We start from the raw sequence: 20120 nt of genomic DNA, 5'->3' as shown, positions 1-20120 counted from the left end.
GACAGCGTTTTCTATTCTACCTCAGTTGGGCTCTGAATCAAGCCAGGAAATGGGAAAAACAAGAAAAGAAATGGGTTTAAATCCCTTTTTTAAAGGAAAAATGACAAACATATCCAAATCCTTATTCAGATTCCCAGTGAAGCACATCAATATGGCTTCATGGTTGCTTAATTATTTGCATTAATGGGAAAAATCAGAAACATACCACTAGATTCTCCACTGCCAATAATTTATGACACTTTGGGCCAATTTATGACAATTCTAGTCCATGGCTCTGCAATTGGAGCACAGATTTTCCTTCAAGCTGCCTGCACCATGTATAAAAATTCACCATACTCTATTTTGGATCAGTTTTTAATGACATTTAGTAATTAAATACTTACAAATATATTTTTCAGTGTACTAGGACAACCTGAATAACATTTTTAGACAAGACATGTAATATTGTCATAAGGCAAGATATCACACTGATATTCACTGGCTTCAGAAAAAGTAAAAGACATTAATATAAAATGGCACAAAACTCTTTTTTTTTTAACAAAGAAAAAGATCAGGAAAAAAACAACAACCCCTATTGACCAATGCTTGAAATCTAAACATTATGGAATCAAGACACTTAGCAGCTAAGAGATAATGCTGAATACGATGAGTGGAAATAAATAACCAAGTTACATTTTCACAACATGGAACATGTGTTTTTAAGAGTTCTCTGACAGCTAGCAAGCATGGGTACAATCCACACAAGAGTTTCCTATGCAAGTCCCTCTAAAATGTGTAAATTGCAGGCTTAGCGATTAGTGAAAAATAAAATACAGCGGGTGGAAATGTATCTTTAAACTAGGGGTGAAATCCAGCAGGTTCTGGAGAACCGGTAGCGGAAATTTTGAGAGTTCAGAGAACCGGCAAATACCAGCTCTGGCTGGTCCCAGAGTGGGGTGGGAATGGAGATTTTGCAGTAACCTTCCCCTGCCACGCCCACCAAGCCACACCATGCCCACCAAGCCACGCCCACAGAACCGGTAGTAAAAAAAATTGAATTTCACCACTGCTTTAAACCATTTCAAAAGGCTGAACGTGACTCCAATTTGTAATGGAATATGCAGATCATGTCTAATCAATCTTGCCTTCATTGAATCAATAGGGTTTAGCTGCGAGATTAAAGACAGGATTGCAATATTAACCGGACAAATTAGTAATAAGTAATTTGTCTTCACTGAACAGATTCCTAGCATCAAAGAATTTTTTCTTTACTATTTTTTTTTTAAAGGAAACTCCTTTCTTCCATATAAATGAGTCAGATACTATTAATCATTATTAAATATATTTTCTGTAATTCAGATCATCGTCATAGGAGTGCAGGTAGTCCTTGACTTACAACCAATTGTTTGGTAACCGTTTGAAGTTACAACCGCACTGAAAAAGAACTTACGACTGTTTTTCACACTTATGACTGTTGCAGTGTCCCCATGTTCCTGCGATCAAAGTTCATATTTATGACAGCTGCAGTGGCTCGGGGTCATGTGATTCCCTTTTGCGACCTTCTGACAAGCAAAGTCAATGGGGAAATCAGATCCACTTAACAACCGTGTGAACCGCAGTGATTCGCTGAACAATTATGGCAAGGAAGGTCGTAAAATGGGGCAAAACTCACTTAGCCACTGTCTACCTTAGCAACAGAAATTTTGGGCTCAATGGCGGTCATTAGTTGAGGACTACCTATATAACTTCAATATAAATCTTTACTCTAAATGTCAACGGATTTTTGTTACATAAAGGTTTGGTCCATTTTTGCTCAACATTTCTGGTACTTCCTGATTCCACTTCGGTATAAATACTAGTATAAACACTGATTGCACTGCTATTAATGTTTGTATTTCATTTGCTGGGCAGTGGCTCAAAAGAGAAACGACACAAATTCACCAGTCCTCCAACAGAAGTCACAATAAACTCGTACACTTGTTTATAAGGCGTTAACAATGAACAATCTTTTTTCCCCAAGTTCATTGAGGTTTATCCTCACGTATCCTCCTATACAAGCTTGCAGCCTCGTAAAGTGCTCATTTGCATAATGTTTTCTTGTTTTTCTTCTTTAAACCAAAGCCCAAAATACATGCAGAAGAAATGGACAGCTTTTATTGCATAGAGAAATTCCTGGGACGAACAGGTTTTTTTAGTCAAAAACAGAAAGTAATTTGGGGCAGTTTCTAAAGCAAATAAAGGCCAAGCATTACTATGTTTCTAGTCACAAAAAAATATGATGAAAAAAAGAGAAAGAAATGCTCTTTGGAAGTGCTAGTTATACTTTCCTCTAAATAGATTTGTTTTGCATGCTTGCTTGCTTGCTTGGCCAGTGACAAGGCAATACTTTAATGCTTTCACAGAGTGAAAGTTTTAAAAAAAAAGTGAATCTAACAATAAAACCAAAAGGGCTCTGAAACGATTGCCAAGGCTATCGCATTTGCGATGAGGTACAAGCTGAGTGTCGTAAAATTCACACTTTCCCACAAACGGGGGGGAAGGGGGGGTTCCACAAGACAAACATACAACACAATTATTCAAGTTTTGCTAAAGAGCCGTGCAAAAATGGAGAAGCTATGTCCTTCGGCGAATATTTTTTTTAATACTTCAACATGTGCAAGAGAGAAACTCAACCGAGGGTGCCAATGCAGCATAAGACTAAACACTTTCATAAGATAAACTCTGCAAAAAAAAAAAAAAAAAAAACCCTTAAAGAATAGAATTTATATAATAATATTACATTGGCCTTATTTTTTTCCTAACCCAAGTTCATTGTGAATGGATATGCGGAGCATAAAAAGTTATCCCTACAATTAGTTACCGTGATAATATGAAAAATTTTAACAACCTGTTAGGCTTTTTGAACACACAGGGGGAAAGAGAGAGCTAAGAATTGATGGGTTTCATTTTAGTGTTTTGGAAGGAGATATTCACGTGCAAAACCAACCTCTGACTTAAAGGAACTGTTTAAAGAACAGATCCACTCTCAAGTGTTAGAACAATGATTACCGTTGGAAAGCAGCTAAAAGATTCAAATTTAGAATGTCTTTGGACACACCTATGCTTCTCAGATTTTTGCTGGTAAGTTTTTCTCAACCTTGACAACTTGAAAACATCTGGACTGCAGAATTCTGGGAGTTGAAGTCCACACATCTTCAAGGTTGAAAAACACCGGACCAGTTGGATAATGCTCGGTTCTCAAATTTGGATAAAATGGAAAAATAAAGAGTTCAGCCACCCTAATTATAGTGGAAATTCAAGAGGGTAGGAGGGTGGCACCTAACCAGGAAAGTCTGTTAGAAACACGGGGCTGCATCTGGGTGAAACCTTTTAAAGCTATGGTTATCCATCCGAGCAATAGTCCTCCAAGAGGACTTGGTAGTACAGTGGTCTAAGGCACCCTGTTATTAAGCGGGTTATTAAGACCAGCTGCCTGCAATTATTGCAGGGTTCGAATCTCGCCAAGGCTCAAGGTTGACTCAGCCTTCCATCCTTTCTAAGGTAGGTGAAATGAGGACCCAGTTTGTGGGGGCAATAAGCTGACTTTGTATAAATATACAAAAGGATGAAGGCTATTGCTGAGCACATTGTAAGCCGCCCTGAGTCTCCGGAGAAGGGCGGCATATAAATCAAGTTAAAAAAAAAAAAAAAGAGCAGATCTTACAGGTAAAAGTGCACAGGTAGTTCTCAACTTACGACTGGTCACTTAATGGATATTCGAAGCTATGATAAACTCCCAAAAGGTACTTGGACTCTGGTTCCAAAGTTCTGACGGTTGTCCGCCTGTAGTCACATGACTGCATTTTGGGCGTTCAGTAACTGGCCTGCATTTTACAGCCGTCTGTTGTCACACTCACCGTGTTTTTCAACATTTTTGCCAAAACCTGGTGTTTACTTCTGGTTTTGGGCAAAAATGCCCCATAATGAATAATGGGTTTAATTAATGACTGTGGCATTCACTGAACAACTGCATATTCACTCAACATCCACATAATTCACTTAATAATCATTACAAAAAAGGTCATAAAACTGGGTCGGTCATACAATGATCTGCTTTACAACTGCCGTGATTAATAATCAGAATGGGTAGGATCCATTACAGTCATAGGTCGAGAACTACCTGAAACACATTACAGATTGTACGAATAAAACAGAACAGAACAGAACAGAACAGAACAGAACAGAACAGAACAGAACAGAACATAATAACAGAGTTGGAAGGGGCCTTGGAGGTCTTCTAGTCCAACCCCCTGCCCAGGCAGGAAACCCTACACCACTTCAGACAAATGATTATCCAACATCTTCTTAAAAACTTCCAGTGTTGGAGCATTCACAACTTCTGCAGGCAAGTTGTTCCACTTATTAATTGTTCTAACTGTCAGGAAATTTCTCCTTACTTCTAAGTTTCTCTTCTTGATTAGTTTCCACCCATTGCTTCTTGTCCTGCCCTCAGGTGCTTTGGAGAATAGGTTGACTACCTCTTCTTTGTGGCGGCCCCTGAGATATTGGAAGACTGCTATCGTGTCTCCCCTACTCCTTCTCTTCATCAAACTAGACATACCCAGTTCCAGCAACCGTAATCCAACCGTATTATATGAGACAACATCGTGAGACAACCTGCCTACATACTCATTTTCCTACTGAAGAATCCCTAGTAAACATCTTGCTTTCAGGAACCTAAAGTGCCTTTACGGATCAAGATGTGTCATTATTGAAGAATCACTGAGGAGCATATGGCATCACAAACCCAGAAGGTTTGGCCACCTGAACAGGCCAATTTGACTCCACATGCTAGGCCCAAGCATGTGTGCCACATTTGCATTTTACACCTGTTAATCCAAGGTAAAATCTGCAACCTTCCGCTTTAATTATTGCTTTGGGGAGGGGGGGGGAAGTCATTCTAAGCTTCCTAAAAACGAATCTGCTGGTTTACACACAGATAAGGACACACCAGAACAAATCGTTTTTCTAAAAATATATAACATTTAAAAAATACCCACGCTGCCATCAAGAGGGGGGTGGAGAGAAAGAGAGTGAGAGAGAGAGAAAAAAGAGACAATTTGATTTATGTTAGTAGGACACAACTTTGGTTCAGAAGAAAAAAGTCCTTGCTTCTGTCTCCTTCATGGGGGTTTGAGCCAATAAATCACAGACAGATCTTGCTCTTTAAAAGAGTCCTTAAGGTATGAAATATTTGGCTGCGTCAAGACAAGAGAGCTCGATTACATTCGGTGACACATTTAGCAAAACTCATTTGGGAAAGTGCTTCTTTTCCCCCCAGTACCTTCAACGTTGGCTCATGAAACTCTGCGTTTGATTCTAAAATGCTGCTCAACAATCCTGAGTTTTCAGGAGCGATTCTTTTGCTTCCTGCTCGACCGTTTGAGTCCATCCGAAGCGAGCCATTCTGTACTTGGGAAACCTGCATAAACTCTACCTAGCAATGTTATGAATACCCTTCACTGTCTCTGTAAAAAAAGAATCACGATTTACAGAGTTGGCTTTAAGAAGGTTGATGCAGAAGGTCGAGAAAGAACAGATGGTGTCATCCGCGATCCTATGAATTATCTATATGGGATGATTCCCCAGGAGATCAGGATCTAGAATAAGTGATTGTTAAGGGACCAGAACATTCTTCAGTTGCTAATGGGAAGAAATGGGGGGGGGGGGAAGGGGAGAGATGTGGGAAAGATACAGTACCGACTCTTCTCAATGGAATTAAAACAGAAGCTTAAACACCTATCAGATCAGAAGCCACAAATTCCCCCCAAATAAATAGCTCTATCCTTGCTCTGTAAGATTTCATGTGCACCAAAGTCCGTTGGCATCTTTTAGACAGGGCTCTCAACTTGGCAACTTATTGGCTTGTTTTGTCAAACTTGGCAACTTGTTGACTTGTCTCCAAACTTTAAGACTTGTTGACTTCAACCAGCACGGCTGGCTGGGGAATTCTGGGAGTTGAAGGCCACAGGTTTTAAAGTTGTCAAGATCAGACACCTCTGTTTCAGAAACATGACCAATGCTAAGACCTGAGCATCAGGCTACTTCAAATATCTTCTCTTCTGTCTTTTGACACATTATGCAGAAAATGACCAGGGAAGATTTTTTCATCATCACTTCCATGGCCACGATTTGGATCCTCATCTCATTCTTCCTGACTTCTGGTTTAGATTTGCCTCATGACTGATTCACTAGGTAAAGGTTCCCCTCGTACATATGGGCTAGTCGTTCCTGACTCTAGGGGGTGGTGCTCAGCTCCGTTTCAAACCTGAAGAGCCAGCGCTGTCTGAAGACGTCTCCGTGGTCATGTGGCTGGCATGACTAAACACCAAAGGCACACAGAAGCTGTTACCTTCCCACCAAAGGTGGTCCCTATTTTTTCTACTTGCATTTTTTACATGCTTTCAAACTGCTAGGTTGGCAGAAGCTGAGACAAGTAATGGGAGCTCACCCCATTATGCAGCACTAGGGATTCGAACCGCTGAACTGCCAATCTTTCAATTGACAAGCTTAGCATCTTAGCCACCGTGTCCCTTATAGGATGTTCAATATTGAATGTTGAATGTTCAATATTCAATGTTCAATGTTCAATATTCAATAATTAATAGGATGAAGGAAATACAGGTGGTCCCCAACTTACAGCCATTTTTTAACAACTGTTCAAAGTTACGGCAGTGCTGAGAAAAGTGACTGACGATTGATCTTCGTGCTTACAGCCATTGCAGTATCATGTGATCACAATTCGGGTGCTTGGCAACCGGCATGGATTTATGATGGTTACAGTATCCCGGGGTCCCTTGATCATCATTTTTTGACCTTGCTAGCTGGCTTCCAAGAAGCAAAGTTTATGTGGGAAGCCAGATTTGCTTAACGACTGTGGCAAAAAAATAAATAAATCGTAAAATCAGGCATAAATCACGGGATGATCTATTTAATGACTGATTGCTTAGTTCTGGTTCCAATTATGGTTATGGAGGACTATCTGTAGCAGTAACCCCAAAACCTTGTTTTTTTGGGGGGGATTATAAGGTTCATAATCAAATGTATGTGAGATGAGCCTTGGCAATATCGGCAAAGAGTTGGAAATAAGAGCACTTAATTTGGGGGAAGCCCCTCCTGCTAACAACAACAGTCTCTGTATAAGCTCAGTCCATTCCCTCTGGGCCATCTGCCTTTAGAGACTCAGGCCCTTTCCCTGCAGCCAAGTCGAATCAACCTCTAGTCATCCTTCAATTGGCAAAAGGAAATAAATCTATACTGGCATGAGATTATCATTCCCGCTCCTGTGCCCCATCACTTCCAATCATGCAACTTTCTTGCAAGATAAAACTGCAAGCAAAACCCTACTGGTTTTGACACACCTAGAGGCTGCCCTTGGATGGACCAAGCCAGCATTTTAGCACCGGGTCGTAAAGATAAATTAAGGTTGCCTCGTTGGGCTGGAGACACGATGTAGCCAACATCATGAGGATGTGGCTGAAAAAAGCAAGATGCCAAAAAAAATAAAAAAAATAAATTAAAAATCAGAAGTCCAATGATACAATAGAAACTCTGCCTGTTTTCATGTGTGTGGCTCCCTGTAGCCCTCATTTTCTGACAATCCGCCATGCCAGGATAAATCTATGCCAGGATTAAATGCCAGTGAGGAAAGCTTGACAGACTGCAAACCAAAATGAATGAACTCCAGTGTATTGAAAGCACATTCTAGAACATCAGGAAGTGGAGACAGCAGCATAAATCATAAATACTCTTTGCTGGTTATTAAGCAGCTAGTGCAATATTATCGCTATACTATTTGATATGCAAGCACATATTAAAGACATTTGGATTACAAGAGAAGAGATGCATTAGCTAGCCCAGACCTGAGGTCGCGGTTCAGGTCAAACTGACCAAGCTCTATATAGCATTTGGATATATATATATACAAGGTAATAAAGGTTATTAAAGGTAATAAAAAGGAAGAAACAGCTGCAATCACACACATTGCTCCTAGAAGCACGAAGCCGAAAACACCAGCCTGAAGATGACAAATGAGACTTCGTCGAAATGTTGCCAAGACATCTCTAATTTTACGCGGGAGAAAACCCGAATAACCAAAGACCTACATATAAAGGTAAGTCTATATACATAAGTGTACCTATCCACATATTGTCTTTCAGAACTGATAGCTGATAATTATCAAAACGCTGTTAATAGAAAAATAAATACCTTCCCTATCTAAATATACGCTGGTCCCGAATGGAATGGGCAGTAGTCCAAATAGCTTACAGCTGAATAAGTTGTAAACGTCCATGCAACTATTAGACAGGAACAAAATTGCAGCTCAGGTACAGACGCCTTCCCTTAAGGCAGGCCTTAGTTACACTCGACAAGCCAAACTGAGGTTTGTGAGTTTGTGATCATGCCATTAGGAGTATGCTAGAGGATGGCAGCCTAACTGGCGAAAAAGATAAATTGCAGAATGGTTGGCAGCTATCAGAAGCTTGTGCTGAACTGTGCTGCTCTTTTTTGTATTTAAGCCATAAGCCGCCGAAAAACAAAATTATTGGATTTCTTTATCAAAAACAAAACTAAACTAAAAAACCCTTGGATACAATTCACTGAAAGCTTTCTCTAAGCTTTCTTATGAATGAAGGGGTTCTTGGGTACCACCAACAATTCAAGATAAGGGCGTTGAGGCTTCATGCTCTATCTCTTTGGTTTTTCACTTGAGGAAGGGGTTTCTAAAAGAGAAGCATTAGCTCAGGGGTGTCGAACTCAAGGCCCACGGGCCGGATCTGGCCCACAAGGGCCACCCTGGAAACAGCAAAGGACCGGCCCGTGGTGCCTCTGCCAGTGAAAATAGAGCTCGGGAGGGCTGTTTTGCAGCCCTCCCGAGCTCCGTTTTTGCTGGCAGAGGGTTGCAGGAGGCTGTCGCAGCCAAAAACGGAGCTTGGGAACCTGTTTTCGCTGGCAGAGCACTTGGGCCGCCACAGGCGCCCCCGACATGAGTGATGTCGAGCTGGCCATGCCCCCTGGCCCCCACGAGGTCAAACACAACCCTGATGTGACCCTCGATGAAATTGAGTTCGATGCCCCTGATTTAGCCAGTGAAACAGAAATCCACTGAACAACACAGACAATTTCAACAAGGCTAGGATTCTTCCAGTATTTGGAATTGTATTGAAATAACATTTAGGATAGGGTTTTTCCTTCTTCTTTTTGGTTTATAATTCACAAGATGGAAAGGGCACTTAGTTTGAGCCTTTGGGATTCAATTTAATCATCTCCTGATGACACGGGACTTTGTTAAGCTAAACAATCTGCATTATATCTTTACTAAGTTTCTATTTAAAAGAGATAGCAAAAGTCAGCCTTCTTTCTCAGTGTTCCTCCACCATCAAGAATTTAAAACAAATAAAAAGATTTCTGCTTGGCATCCGATAGGAAACCAATTAGAAATTCTAATTCCATTTCCACACCCCCTAACATCAAAACGTCCGTATTTCTCTGATTCATGTGCCTGCGCACCTTTCCCACATAATCAAATGGTGTTTTACAGGGCACAGATGCTGCAGTCATAATAAATAACAGCAGTCAAATTATGCAGACACATTTGCAAAAACAAAAAAAAAATGCCCACAAAGAATGCCCATGTGCATATTGCCGAAGACATAGTGATGTATTCGCAGAGTGAAAAATTTAAGCCTCAACAGACTTCCTATGTACAAATCCTGCAGGAAAGGCTGCAAGAAAAAAAAAAAGAAAAAGAAAAAAAAAGAATTATTTCAAATATTCAGTTTCTTAGGTTCCAGCATTGACAATCTAAGTGAGGCGTTAGATCCCACACAGCTTCTTTAGCTATTCAGGTCCAACCTTCCCCATCCTCCTTAAAGTATGCTTGATTGAAGAGACAGCAAATAAGAAAAAGTATCTCCACCTTCCCACGTTTCCAATGCCAGAACCTGATTCATTCAGTTTAAAAAGATTAAAAATTCAAGGAGAATAAGGCTATCAGTGACTATTAGTCAATGGCCTGTGCATTGTATTTGGGGGAGTGGGGCATGGGGGCAGGGGGTTGCAGGGCAATCAAAGCATCCCTCTCTGTTGTTGAAGATGCTTGCCTCGACTTGGCCACTAAAGGTCTCAGCGGCGAAGGTGTGTGCTCAGAAATTCAAGGTGAGACCTCAAGCGCATGAGCTTTTGAGGGATATGGTCACCTTGATGCTCTGAGCAGCAGCTTTGGATGGCTGAATGCCCCTCCAAACACTTTGCACAGACTTATTAGTTATTATGGCTAATGTATATTTTGTCCAGGAAGAGACTGGGATCACATACAAATACGTGGCTAATATACTGTCTTGCCCTTCTGACTGAGCCATGTGTCCAACTAGATGACCGGATATAAAATAAAACAGAATCCTAAAGCAGGAAGGTGCCACAAAGGCCTCTAACTTCCTGCCACCGTAGTCCCAGTTATCCCTATTCAAGCATCCCTGACAGATGGGCTGTCAGCCACCACCTGAACATACCCAGGGAAAAGAAAGGTAGACTTCTGGTTTGAATCGGCTTATCTTCTGTTTTGGAACAGGGTTGGTCATGAAATCAAAGGCTACAATCCTATGCACCCTTATGTCTCCGCACTTGTTCTGCAAGAGCATTGAATTAATTTGGAACAAACATCCATGGAATGTGATGCGGGAACAGTCAGAAAAGCAGATTTAGCTCTGGGTGAAGGATCGTAAAAACCGGGCTTCAGAATGAGCAACCCGTTAAGGTGGGAGTTTCAGAAAAGAGGGCTCTGTCCCAGGAAAGAAGACAGGGTGAGAAAGAAACTCATAGTAATACTTCCTTGATTTTCTTCAGTATAAGATGGGGCAAATAAAGAATAATTTAGGCTTTCAAGATTGTGTTCTTCTGCCCTACAACATTAACGTTTCTGGTATGTCTGCAGTATTTATTTCTTGACCTGGTCTACCTCAAAGGGCTCACATTCTGGTGTATGGTAACATTTCTTCTGATATTCCACATTTTTCCAAATCTAGAAGATTTATCAACCAGAACTACCTTACTTCCAGTTGGTTGGCGACCCAACTTCTTAGCTGTAATTTTTTGACTCCTTAAAACAAAAAAATAATAATAAAATAAAATGTACTGATGACCCAAAGATTGATTGTTACACCTAGAAATGCTCAGGAACTGAAGTTAGATTTTTCCAAGTCTTCTTCAGAAACCACTTCAACAACAGTATTAACTCATTTTCATTTCCTTACAGCTTGGCCTAAGATCTTCAGGTTTTGTAACAATCAAGGAAGGGCGAAAAAAAAAAGAGGAAACGGGTACCATAAGAAACAATACCACCAGACTGGTAATACTTGCCAGTCATTACAACACATGTTTCTGAACAGTTGCATTCAACTATTAGTTCCTTCTCTGAAGGAAGCTTGAAGCAGCTTCTCTTTCCCTCCCTCCCTTCCCCCAATTATAACTCTCAAAATATAAAATATAGACCATCTGTATTTAACTCGGAAACACACACTTTTCAAAAAATAATCCTCTGGCGACGTGAGTATAAATCGGGAGCATCTCACAACTCAGTGACAGCAAGGGAAGAATTAGCAGAGAAAGAGATACCCGTGAAAACACTAGAGAAAGGTTTTATGGTCCAGACCAGCTTGAGAGAGAGAGAGAGAGAGAAAGAGAGAGAAAGAGAGAGAGAAGGCTGTGGGAATTTGAATCAAGTCAGAAGTTCCCAGATGTTGAAAAATCTCAGTGATAACCTTTCAGGCACGAAGGTGCAGAGCCTTTGATGGAACAGAAGTACAAGCCCAAGTTCCGTCAAACCGGAGCACAACCAGACACGGATAAGACTGCTCCCAACACAGCTTTGGAATGGTTAGTGGAGATCATCTACACGGTTAGACAAATGTTGCAAGAAAGAGCAGGCAGGCATGCAAAACAGGAAATCTTTTTTTGGCCCTTTCTTCAACCTTTGGGATTTCTTTCCAAAGCAGTTCTGATCCAGGGCTTGTGATTTTTTTCCTTTCTTTCTTCTTTCCATTTCCGCATTTTTTTTTTTTAAAAAATAAAATTCTGTCCCATCCATCTTCCTCATTCTGGTGTTCTTCAGAAGTGCCAGACTTTTGACTCTCCAAGGACGCCTGGATGCCCTTGAATTATGTGAAGTCCAATAGCTCTGAGGAGCACACCTGAAAAAGGATGTGTGTTGCCTTTGCCAGCTAAACAAACTTTCATTTGTTCCCTTTTTTTTGAAGGGGGGGGGAAGAGAAGGTACAGTAGATTTGACAGGAGGCTGAAAAAGCTGTTTTTAAGGAGGAAGTGAAAATGGGTTGTGACCTCACCAGCGTCCAGTCAATCTGAGGGAGGCACTCTATGACTCTCTTCCTCCCCCAGATATGGTTGTCCCTGATTTTTTTTTTTTTTTGTTATTATTTAGAAGATTGTTTCAAGGCAGAGGTCTTCAAACTTGGCAGCTTTAAGACTTGTGGACTTCAACTCCAGCATAACTGGCTGGAGAATTCTGGGAGTTGAAGTCCACAAGTCTTAAAGCTGCCAAGTTTGAAGACCTCTGATTTAAGGATAAACCAATGGGGTAACTTTTGCCAGAAATTTGCATTTCAAATCACCTGGGCAATTTATGCCTGGACCATCTCAAATGCAGAAAAAGTCTTTACGCAGCGGGACCATCTCCCTTCTCGAAATCTCTCCCCCCCCCCCCCACCCAATAGAAAAGTGACCTGTGTAGGAGAAAAGCTTGTCTTCATTCTAACTGTTTCCATGATGGAGGATTTTCTTTTCTTCCAAAGAGACAGCAGAGCAGGCAGCCGTTTTTAGGCTTCCTCCAGCAATTCTAAATAGCACAGATTAGGCATTTCAAGAAGTCAGATATTTAATCGGATTTATTCTGGAATGGCAGGTCAAGGAGCTGGCAAAAGGAAGAGGTCTCTGGCAAGTTCATTACGGGGCAAGTCCAAGGGAACAATCCCAGCCCTTCCCGACCTCTTGGGGGAAAAATGCACCCCCAAAAGGGAAGTCAAGGCGTCATCTACTGGGAATCAAGCGTGACTCAATGAGTTGAATTGCCTTGATGTACAATATACTCGACTAGCCTAGTTGGTGGGATTTCTCAGTGGTCTCCCATTCAAGCTCTAACCAGACCAAGCACAGCTTAGTTTCCAAGCCCGGAGAAAGGGACATAGGGGGCTGCCCACGTCAACCCCCTCGGGAGAACCATTCTTCTGCACAGTTGCCATCCGAAGGGCGATTTTCCACTTTAGCATTTAAATAAAAATTGGGGAAGGGGGGGAGGCTGTCACATTTCCGCGCCCCTCGATCCTCCTCCCCGTCCCATCTCCAAGGGGCGCTCCTGCCCTTTCCCCGCCGAAGGAAGGAAGGAAGGAAGGAAGGAAGGCAGGCGCCCGCTTTCCCGCCGGGGGAGAAAACCCGAGCCAAGCCCGGTTCAGATAAAGTGGATCCAGGCGCCGCCGCCTTCGGGTTCCTGACCGCCGGGCCGCTGCCTTCCTCGCAGTTTGTAGTTGTGGCCGTCGTTGTTGTCCCAATACTCGGTGTCGGCCACGCGGTAGCGGACGGCGAACTCGAGCAGCGTGGTGCCGGCGCCCACGGGCAGGTGGAAGGCGAAGCGGTCGGTCTGGGCGTCGTGGGCGGCGGCGGGCGGCGGCAGGTAAGCGGCGGGCACCTCGTTGCAGCTGGCCCAGCGGTTGAGCGTGTAGCGCACCGAGACGGTCTTCTCGTAAGCCAGGTTGAGGACGCGCACGGCGCCGCGCAGCCCGGCCGCCTCGGGGCGCACCCACTCCAGCTTCACTTTGTGCTGCCGGACGCGCTCCGAGAAGCCCGCACCGGAGCCGGGCTGCGGCGGGAAGAGAGGCTCCAGCACGGGCGCCGGCGGCCCGAACAGCACCGGCTCCAGCTCGCCCAGAGCCGGCGGTTTGCGCGTCTTGAGCAGATCCGCGCCGCGCGGGAGAGGCGAGGCGGCCAGCGGGGCGGGAGGCGGCGGCACCTGCGGCACGTCGGCTTGGCAAAAGTGGCGCACGGCGATCAGCTCCAAGCCCAGCGAGTCGGCGAAGCGCACCGTCTTGCGCCGCGACGGGCTGTGTTGCAAAGCCGGCCGGAGCCCCCGCTCGCCCGGCGTGGGCAGGGATTTGGCGCGGCGGCGGAGGGTCGGGCTGGGCGGCACGGGCGGGAGCGTGGGCTCTCTGCCGCGGGTGGCCGGCGGCGGCGACTGGAGGGGCGGCGAAGGCGAGCGGGGTGGAGGTGGAGGAGGCGGAGGAGGCGGCGACCGGGCGGCTTCGGCTTCGCGGGTGACGGGCGGCGACGGGGGCGCGGGCAGCGGCTCCACCGCCTCGATCTCGGGGCTGCAGCCGCCTTTGCACTGCTCGGCCAGGCTGCCGTAGAGGCAGGCGCTGCAGCTGAAGTTCCGCGGGAGGTAGAGGCGCGGCGGCGGCGTGGGCACCGAGGCGTGCAGGGAGCCGGCCTTCTCCATCCTGCCGCGCGGCACCGGCTTCTCCTCGGTTGCAAGGGGGTGGTGGTGGTGGAGGGGAGTCACTCGGCGGCTCCTACCGGCTCTCCTCGGCTGCGCATAGCCGGCCTTGGTGCCTCTCCCGCGGCGGCCGCCAGCCGAGGCTCGGACCAGGCTCCCCGCTGGAGCAGCGCCGCCAGGCTCCTTGGAGCTGCCGCTGCTCTTGTGCCTCTGCGGCTACTGACGTCGCCGGAGCCCTGCAGTCAGCTAGAGACGCGCCGGGCCGCGGGTCGGGCCTCGCCGCCTCTTCGGCTCTGCCTCCCGCCCGCCGGCTCGGGCCGCTCGTCCTCCGCCTGCCCTCCCCGCGTCCTTCAGGCGGGGGATGCGGGCGAGGGCGGCGCGTGGGAAGCCCCCGCGGGAACAGCCGCTCGCTCGAAGCCGGCCGGGCCTGCGTGGCTCGGAGATCGGCCACGACCCCCGGTGGGAGCCCGGGGCCGCTTCGCCGGCAGCGCCTCTCCGCGAGTTCCTTTGGGGCAGAAGTGGTGGAAGGAGACCCCGCCGCCGAAAGAGGGGAAACTCCTCCTTGGCTGCAGTTGGCCGGCAAAGTTTGGGCTGAACGAAGCGCGATTCCCCCTTTTTTTTTTTAGCGGTAAAAGGACCGAACTGCGTCTTTTTAGGGCAGAAGGACGCCAGGCGTTTTATGGTCGGGAGGCGAAGGCGTGCAAAGCCAACCCTCCCGGAGCGTTGCAATTTCTCCGTTGCTTTTTGCTGAAGGACGGTGACGTGGGAAAACGGGAGGAAAATCTGGGCGCTCGGTGGGAGTGGAAACGTGACTTCCATCTGAAATAAAAGAGGCTTCGACGAAGCTGCTTCCCCCCCTTCTAACTTCTCTGAGTCATTTCCCCATCTGGACATTTATTCTAGCACTAGGAGTTTTATAGGAGTCTCATCTAAGGAAGTTATAGGTGACGTGTTTCCCCGAAAATAAGACCGGGTGTTATATTAATGTTTGCTCCAAAACACTGGTAGCCTGGTAGCCTACCAAAGAAGCCTGGCAGCGCAGCAGACTAAAGCACTGTTATTAACATCAGCTGCCTGCAATTACTGCAAGTTCAAATCTCACCAGGTTCAAGGTTGACTCAGCCTTCCATCCTTTCGAAGGTAGGTAAAATGAGGACCCAGATTGTGGGGGCAATAAGCTGACTTTGTATAAAATATACAAAAGGACGAAGGCTATTGCTTAGCATATTGTAAGCCACCCTGAGTCTCCGGAGAAGGGCGGCATATAAATAAATAAATAAATAGACACATTAGGGCTTATTTTCTGGTTAGGTCTTATTTGGGGGGGAAATAGGGTACTAAATGCACCAGTGATGGGTTGCCCCTGGTTCGTTCTGGTTCTATAGAACCGGTAGTAAAACCGGCGGGAGGCTCTGTCCACCGACCCCAATGTCATCAAAATGCTTCTGTGCATGTGCAGAAGGTCTGCGCGCGCAGCCCCATTGCAAACCGGTAGTAAAGGTAAGTAAAACCAATCCCTGAAATGCACCCATCTGGCTGACAATTTTAACTGGGGGGTAGGGCTTATATTACAAGCATCCTGAAAAATCATGCTAGGGCTTATTTTCCGGTTGGGTCTTATTTTCGGGGATAGACTGTTTTGAGGGAGAGGAAGAGTAGATGAGCTCCTGGAAATTAATACTTAACTATTCTGCTTTCTCATTCTTGAGAAGTGAATAATAGAATTCTTTATTGGCCAAGTGTGATTGGACACACAGGAAATTTCCCTCAGGGGCATGAGCTCTCAGTGTACATACAAATGACAAAGTGATACAGTAGGTCATAGTTGCAATCATTAATCAGGAGATACAACAGCAAGGGATAAAATCATCAATACCAATAGGAGAAGGTAGTAGGAAAGGTGAGAAAAAGAATATCAATACAGATACTATCGATACGGAATAAAGATAAAATTGAAATATTCCTCAATGAGGGGAAATCCTGCCAGCCAGTTTCCCGCATCTAGATCATTTAGCAGCTCGCGATTTTTCACTGGTAGATTCAGATAAAATGGACATTCAGGAGTGATAAATGCACCACTGGGGTGCAATCTTTCTCATGAATGGATTTGTCCTTGGAGGAAGATCTGTTAGGGCAGGGATGCTTGTAGCTCTGATTCAGATGGCTGATTTTGGAGGACCACTCTGAAGAAGATGCTAAAGCAGCCCGCAGCCTTTGCCCATGATAGAGGACCTTCTCTCCTTCCTGCAGGTGAAGCTATCTAGTTTTTTCCTCCTCTCCTTTGTTCAATCGCTAAGTCGTGTCCGACCCTTCATGACCCCATGGACCACAGCACGCCAGGCTCCCTTGTGCTCCATCGTCTTTCGCATTTCCCCCAAATTTATGTTCAGGGCGTCGATGACGCTACCTAACCATTTCATCCTCTGCCATCCCCTCCTCCTTTTTTTTGGTCCAAACTTATTTGAGTTTCAGTTTCAGGATCTGTCCTTCCAAAGAACAGAGTTCAGAGTTGATTTCCTTTAGGTTTGACTGATCTGATCTCCTTGCAGTCCAAGGGACTTTCAAGAGGCTTCTCCAGCACTATATTTCTCTCCAGCACTAACTATTTTTATCTGCCTGCCTGCCTGCCTGTCTGCCTGCTTGTCAACCAGCTAGCTTGCTTGCCTTTCTATCTTCTCTTCTTCTCTTCTCTTCTCTTCTCCTCTCTCCTCCCCTCCCCACCTCTCCTCTCCTTTCTGTCTGTTTGTCTATCTGTCTATCTGTCTATCTATCTATCTATCTATCTATCTATCTATCTATCTATCTATCTAATCTAATCTAATCTATCTACTCTATCTATCTGTCTGCCTGCTTACCTGCAAGCCAGCCAGCCAGCCAGCCAGCCAGCTAGCCTGCCTATCTATCTATCTATCTATCTATCTATCTATCTATCTATCTAATCTAATCTAATCTAATCTAATCTAATCTAATCTAATCTAATCTAATCTATCTACCGTATCTATCTGCCTGCCTGCCTGCCTACCTACCTATCATCTTTAGGAGCAGCAAGATCAAGAGATACCTTGAATAAATGGGGATACTTGGTGACTTCTGCCTACTGTGAATGTGGAGATCTGCAAAGCACCCACTCGTACACTTGCCTTCTGCCCCATGTCCTCTTGAGGGCCTTATGACAGTGCAACAGAATGCAACCAATGTTGCATGCTTCTGGGCAAGCACCGCCCAAATTAGGCTTTTATACATTTGCAAATTTACATTGTTTTGTTTGCATTCATACCTACGCACGGAATTTTAATAACGATGCTTCTGACACAAATAAATAAATAAATTTAGGCACCATGGATCTGCCTCACAGGAGACTCTGGGCGGTGTTCAAATAAAACATTAAAAACTGAATATAAAATTTAAAATGGAGGCCAGGATAGTTAAAGCTGACATTAAAAGTTAATTACAAGACAGGAGAGTTCAGAGTGTTAACCAGCCCCATGGTTGCATATTCAAGCGAGGTGGCAGAGCCAGGTCCTTAGATATTTTCAACACCTGCACCTATGCCTTGCCAAGGAAGGTCTTCTGGAAGATATAAACGGGGGGGGGGGGGAGGAGCTTCTTCCGGGTGTGCTTCAAGGTGTTGGTTACCACCTTTAAAGCGCTCCATGGCATAGGACCTAGTTATCTCTGAGACCGCCTTTTGCCACCGACAACCTCCCAACGACCTCCCATCGACCCGTGCGCTCCCACAGAGAGGGCCTCCTCGGGGTGCCATCAGCCAACAATGCAGGCTGGTGACCCCCGGGGGGAGGGCCTTCTCTGTGGGGGCTCCCACTCTCTGGAATCAACTGCCCCCAGAAATAAGGAGAATCCAAGACCTTCGTGCCTTCCGCCGTTCCCTTAAAACTTTCCTTTTTCAACAAGCCGGGCTGGCCTAACAAATCCTTTTAAATGATTTTAAATTCATTTGACTTTTTAAATTTTGGGCCAAATTGAGATATTTCCTTTTAATCTGTTTCTTAATCTATGTATTATGTATTATGTATTTATGTGTTTTTACTTGGCTGTACACCGCCCTGAGTCTCTAGGGAGAAGGGCGGTATATAAATTTGAAGTAAAATAAAATAAATAAATAAATAAATAAAAAGTGTTGGAGAAATCTAAATTTCTGTCATTTGCACCAACCTCCACCCTTTTCATCACTATGCAGTTGACATAAATAATGTATGCAATAAACCCTTGATTTTAACACACGGACCCTCAGATTAACAGTCTGTGGGGGAGGAAGGAGGCACAGTTCCTTCCTTCCTTCCTTCCTTTTTCTTTCTTTCTTCCCTCCCTCCCTCCTTTCTTTCTTTCTTCTTTCCTTCTTTCTTTCTTTCTCTCTCCTTCCTTCCTTCCTTCCTTCCTTCCTTCCTTCCTTCCTTCCTTCCTTCCTTCCTTCCTTCTTTTTTAAAAAGCCCACTTTATCTTTTAATCCAGGGTTTTCAGACGTGGCAACTTTAAGACTTGTGGACGTCAACTCCCAGAATTCCCCAGCCTGCAATGACTCTTAAAGTTGCCACATTTGGAGAGCCCTAGTCTCGACCAAGCCCCGTCCTATCAAGATATTCCTGTACTGTCTATTTGCAGAGGGGATCCAGAGAACGTGCCAATGCAGTAATACTGCTGTGCCATCCTCACTCAGGAACTGAGATGGGATCTCCACTAGAGCTATTTGATCGTTAACTGTACCGAGATCGCGGGGATGAGTACATGCTTTTTGTCACGTTAGCCATGCCTGGTGCTGCTTTAAGTCACCAGAGACCAGACTCTTATAAACTGTGCTTTGCTCCTGGGAACTTTCTGGGCATATTATTTACTTAGCAACAGCATGAAAGCATTTGGCATTGTTTTGTTCCTCTCTCCCCCCAAGAAACACCTTCCAGCTGATTAATGATTTCTAATAACCTGGAGTGGTTTCTAGGAAACCCAAGCTAAGCCATAAAATGCAGTTGTGAGTGCGTGTTTGCATGACTGTGTGTGTTTGTAATAAATGACTAGCAGTCGCCAAAACAGGCATTCTATAGTAGCAGTGCAACAGAATCAGAAATGATCTTTCTTGATAGAAGATTTACATCTTCCGTAAACCAGTGCTGCACCTTTAAAAGAGAGGCCATGTCTGTTCCTTAACCTCAGCAACTTTGAAGAGGCGTGGACTTCAACTCCCAGAATTCCACAGCCAGCATTCTGGGAGTTTGAAATCCACACCTCTTATTAAAGTTGCTGAGGTTCCAGAAACGTTGCTCTGGAACAATCCTAACCAACTCTATGGCTGTCAGCTAATGAGAGGCAGTTGGAGGTCTTCCAGGCTAAGCTTCACAATCTCTTGTTCATCAGCCTGGCTGGCTGGAGGGAAGAAGTTCAACCTGGGGAATGGCAGGTGGCCATAAAATCAAAGCAACTGTAGGGACAGCTTGCTGCCGGTCCCAGCTCTCTTCCTAAGATTGGGAGCCAGGCTGGAAAACCCTCCATGCAGAATATAAACAGCAGTGGGCCTATAGCAGGGGTGAAATCCAGCAGGTTCTGACAGGTTCTGGAGAACCGGTAGTGAAAATTTTGAGTAGTTCGGAGAACC

General features: G+C 44.9%; 1 protein-coding gene across 1 annotated transcript; it reads right to left on the bottom strand.

Annotated features, from left to right (window-relative positions):
* Positions 1 to 338: 338 nt before the first annotated feature.
* LOC117670358 (protein phosphatase 1 regulatory subunit 3E-like) lies at positions 339 to 14916 on the bottom strand. Its single transcript, XM_034425423.3, has one exon. It carries the CDS (start codon positions 14516 to 14518, stop codon positions 13478 to 13480), a length of 1041 nt encoding a protein of 346 aa, XP_034281314.1. The 5' UTR covers positions 14519 to 14916; the 3' UTR covers positions 339 to 13477.
* Between the last annotated feature and the right edge of the window lie 5204 nt (positions 14917 to 20120).

Source organism: Pantherophis guttatus, chromosome 11, assembly GCF_059756535.1.
Source record: "Pantherophis guttatus breed Tessera chromosome 11, ASM5975653v1, whole genome shotgun sequence".
NCBI classification, from domain to species: domain Eukaryota; kingdom Metazoa; phylum Chordata; class Lepidosauria; order Squamata; family Colubridae; genus Pantherophis; species Pantherophis guttatus.
This window is presented reverse-complemented; position numbering and strand designations above follow the sequence as displayed.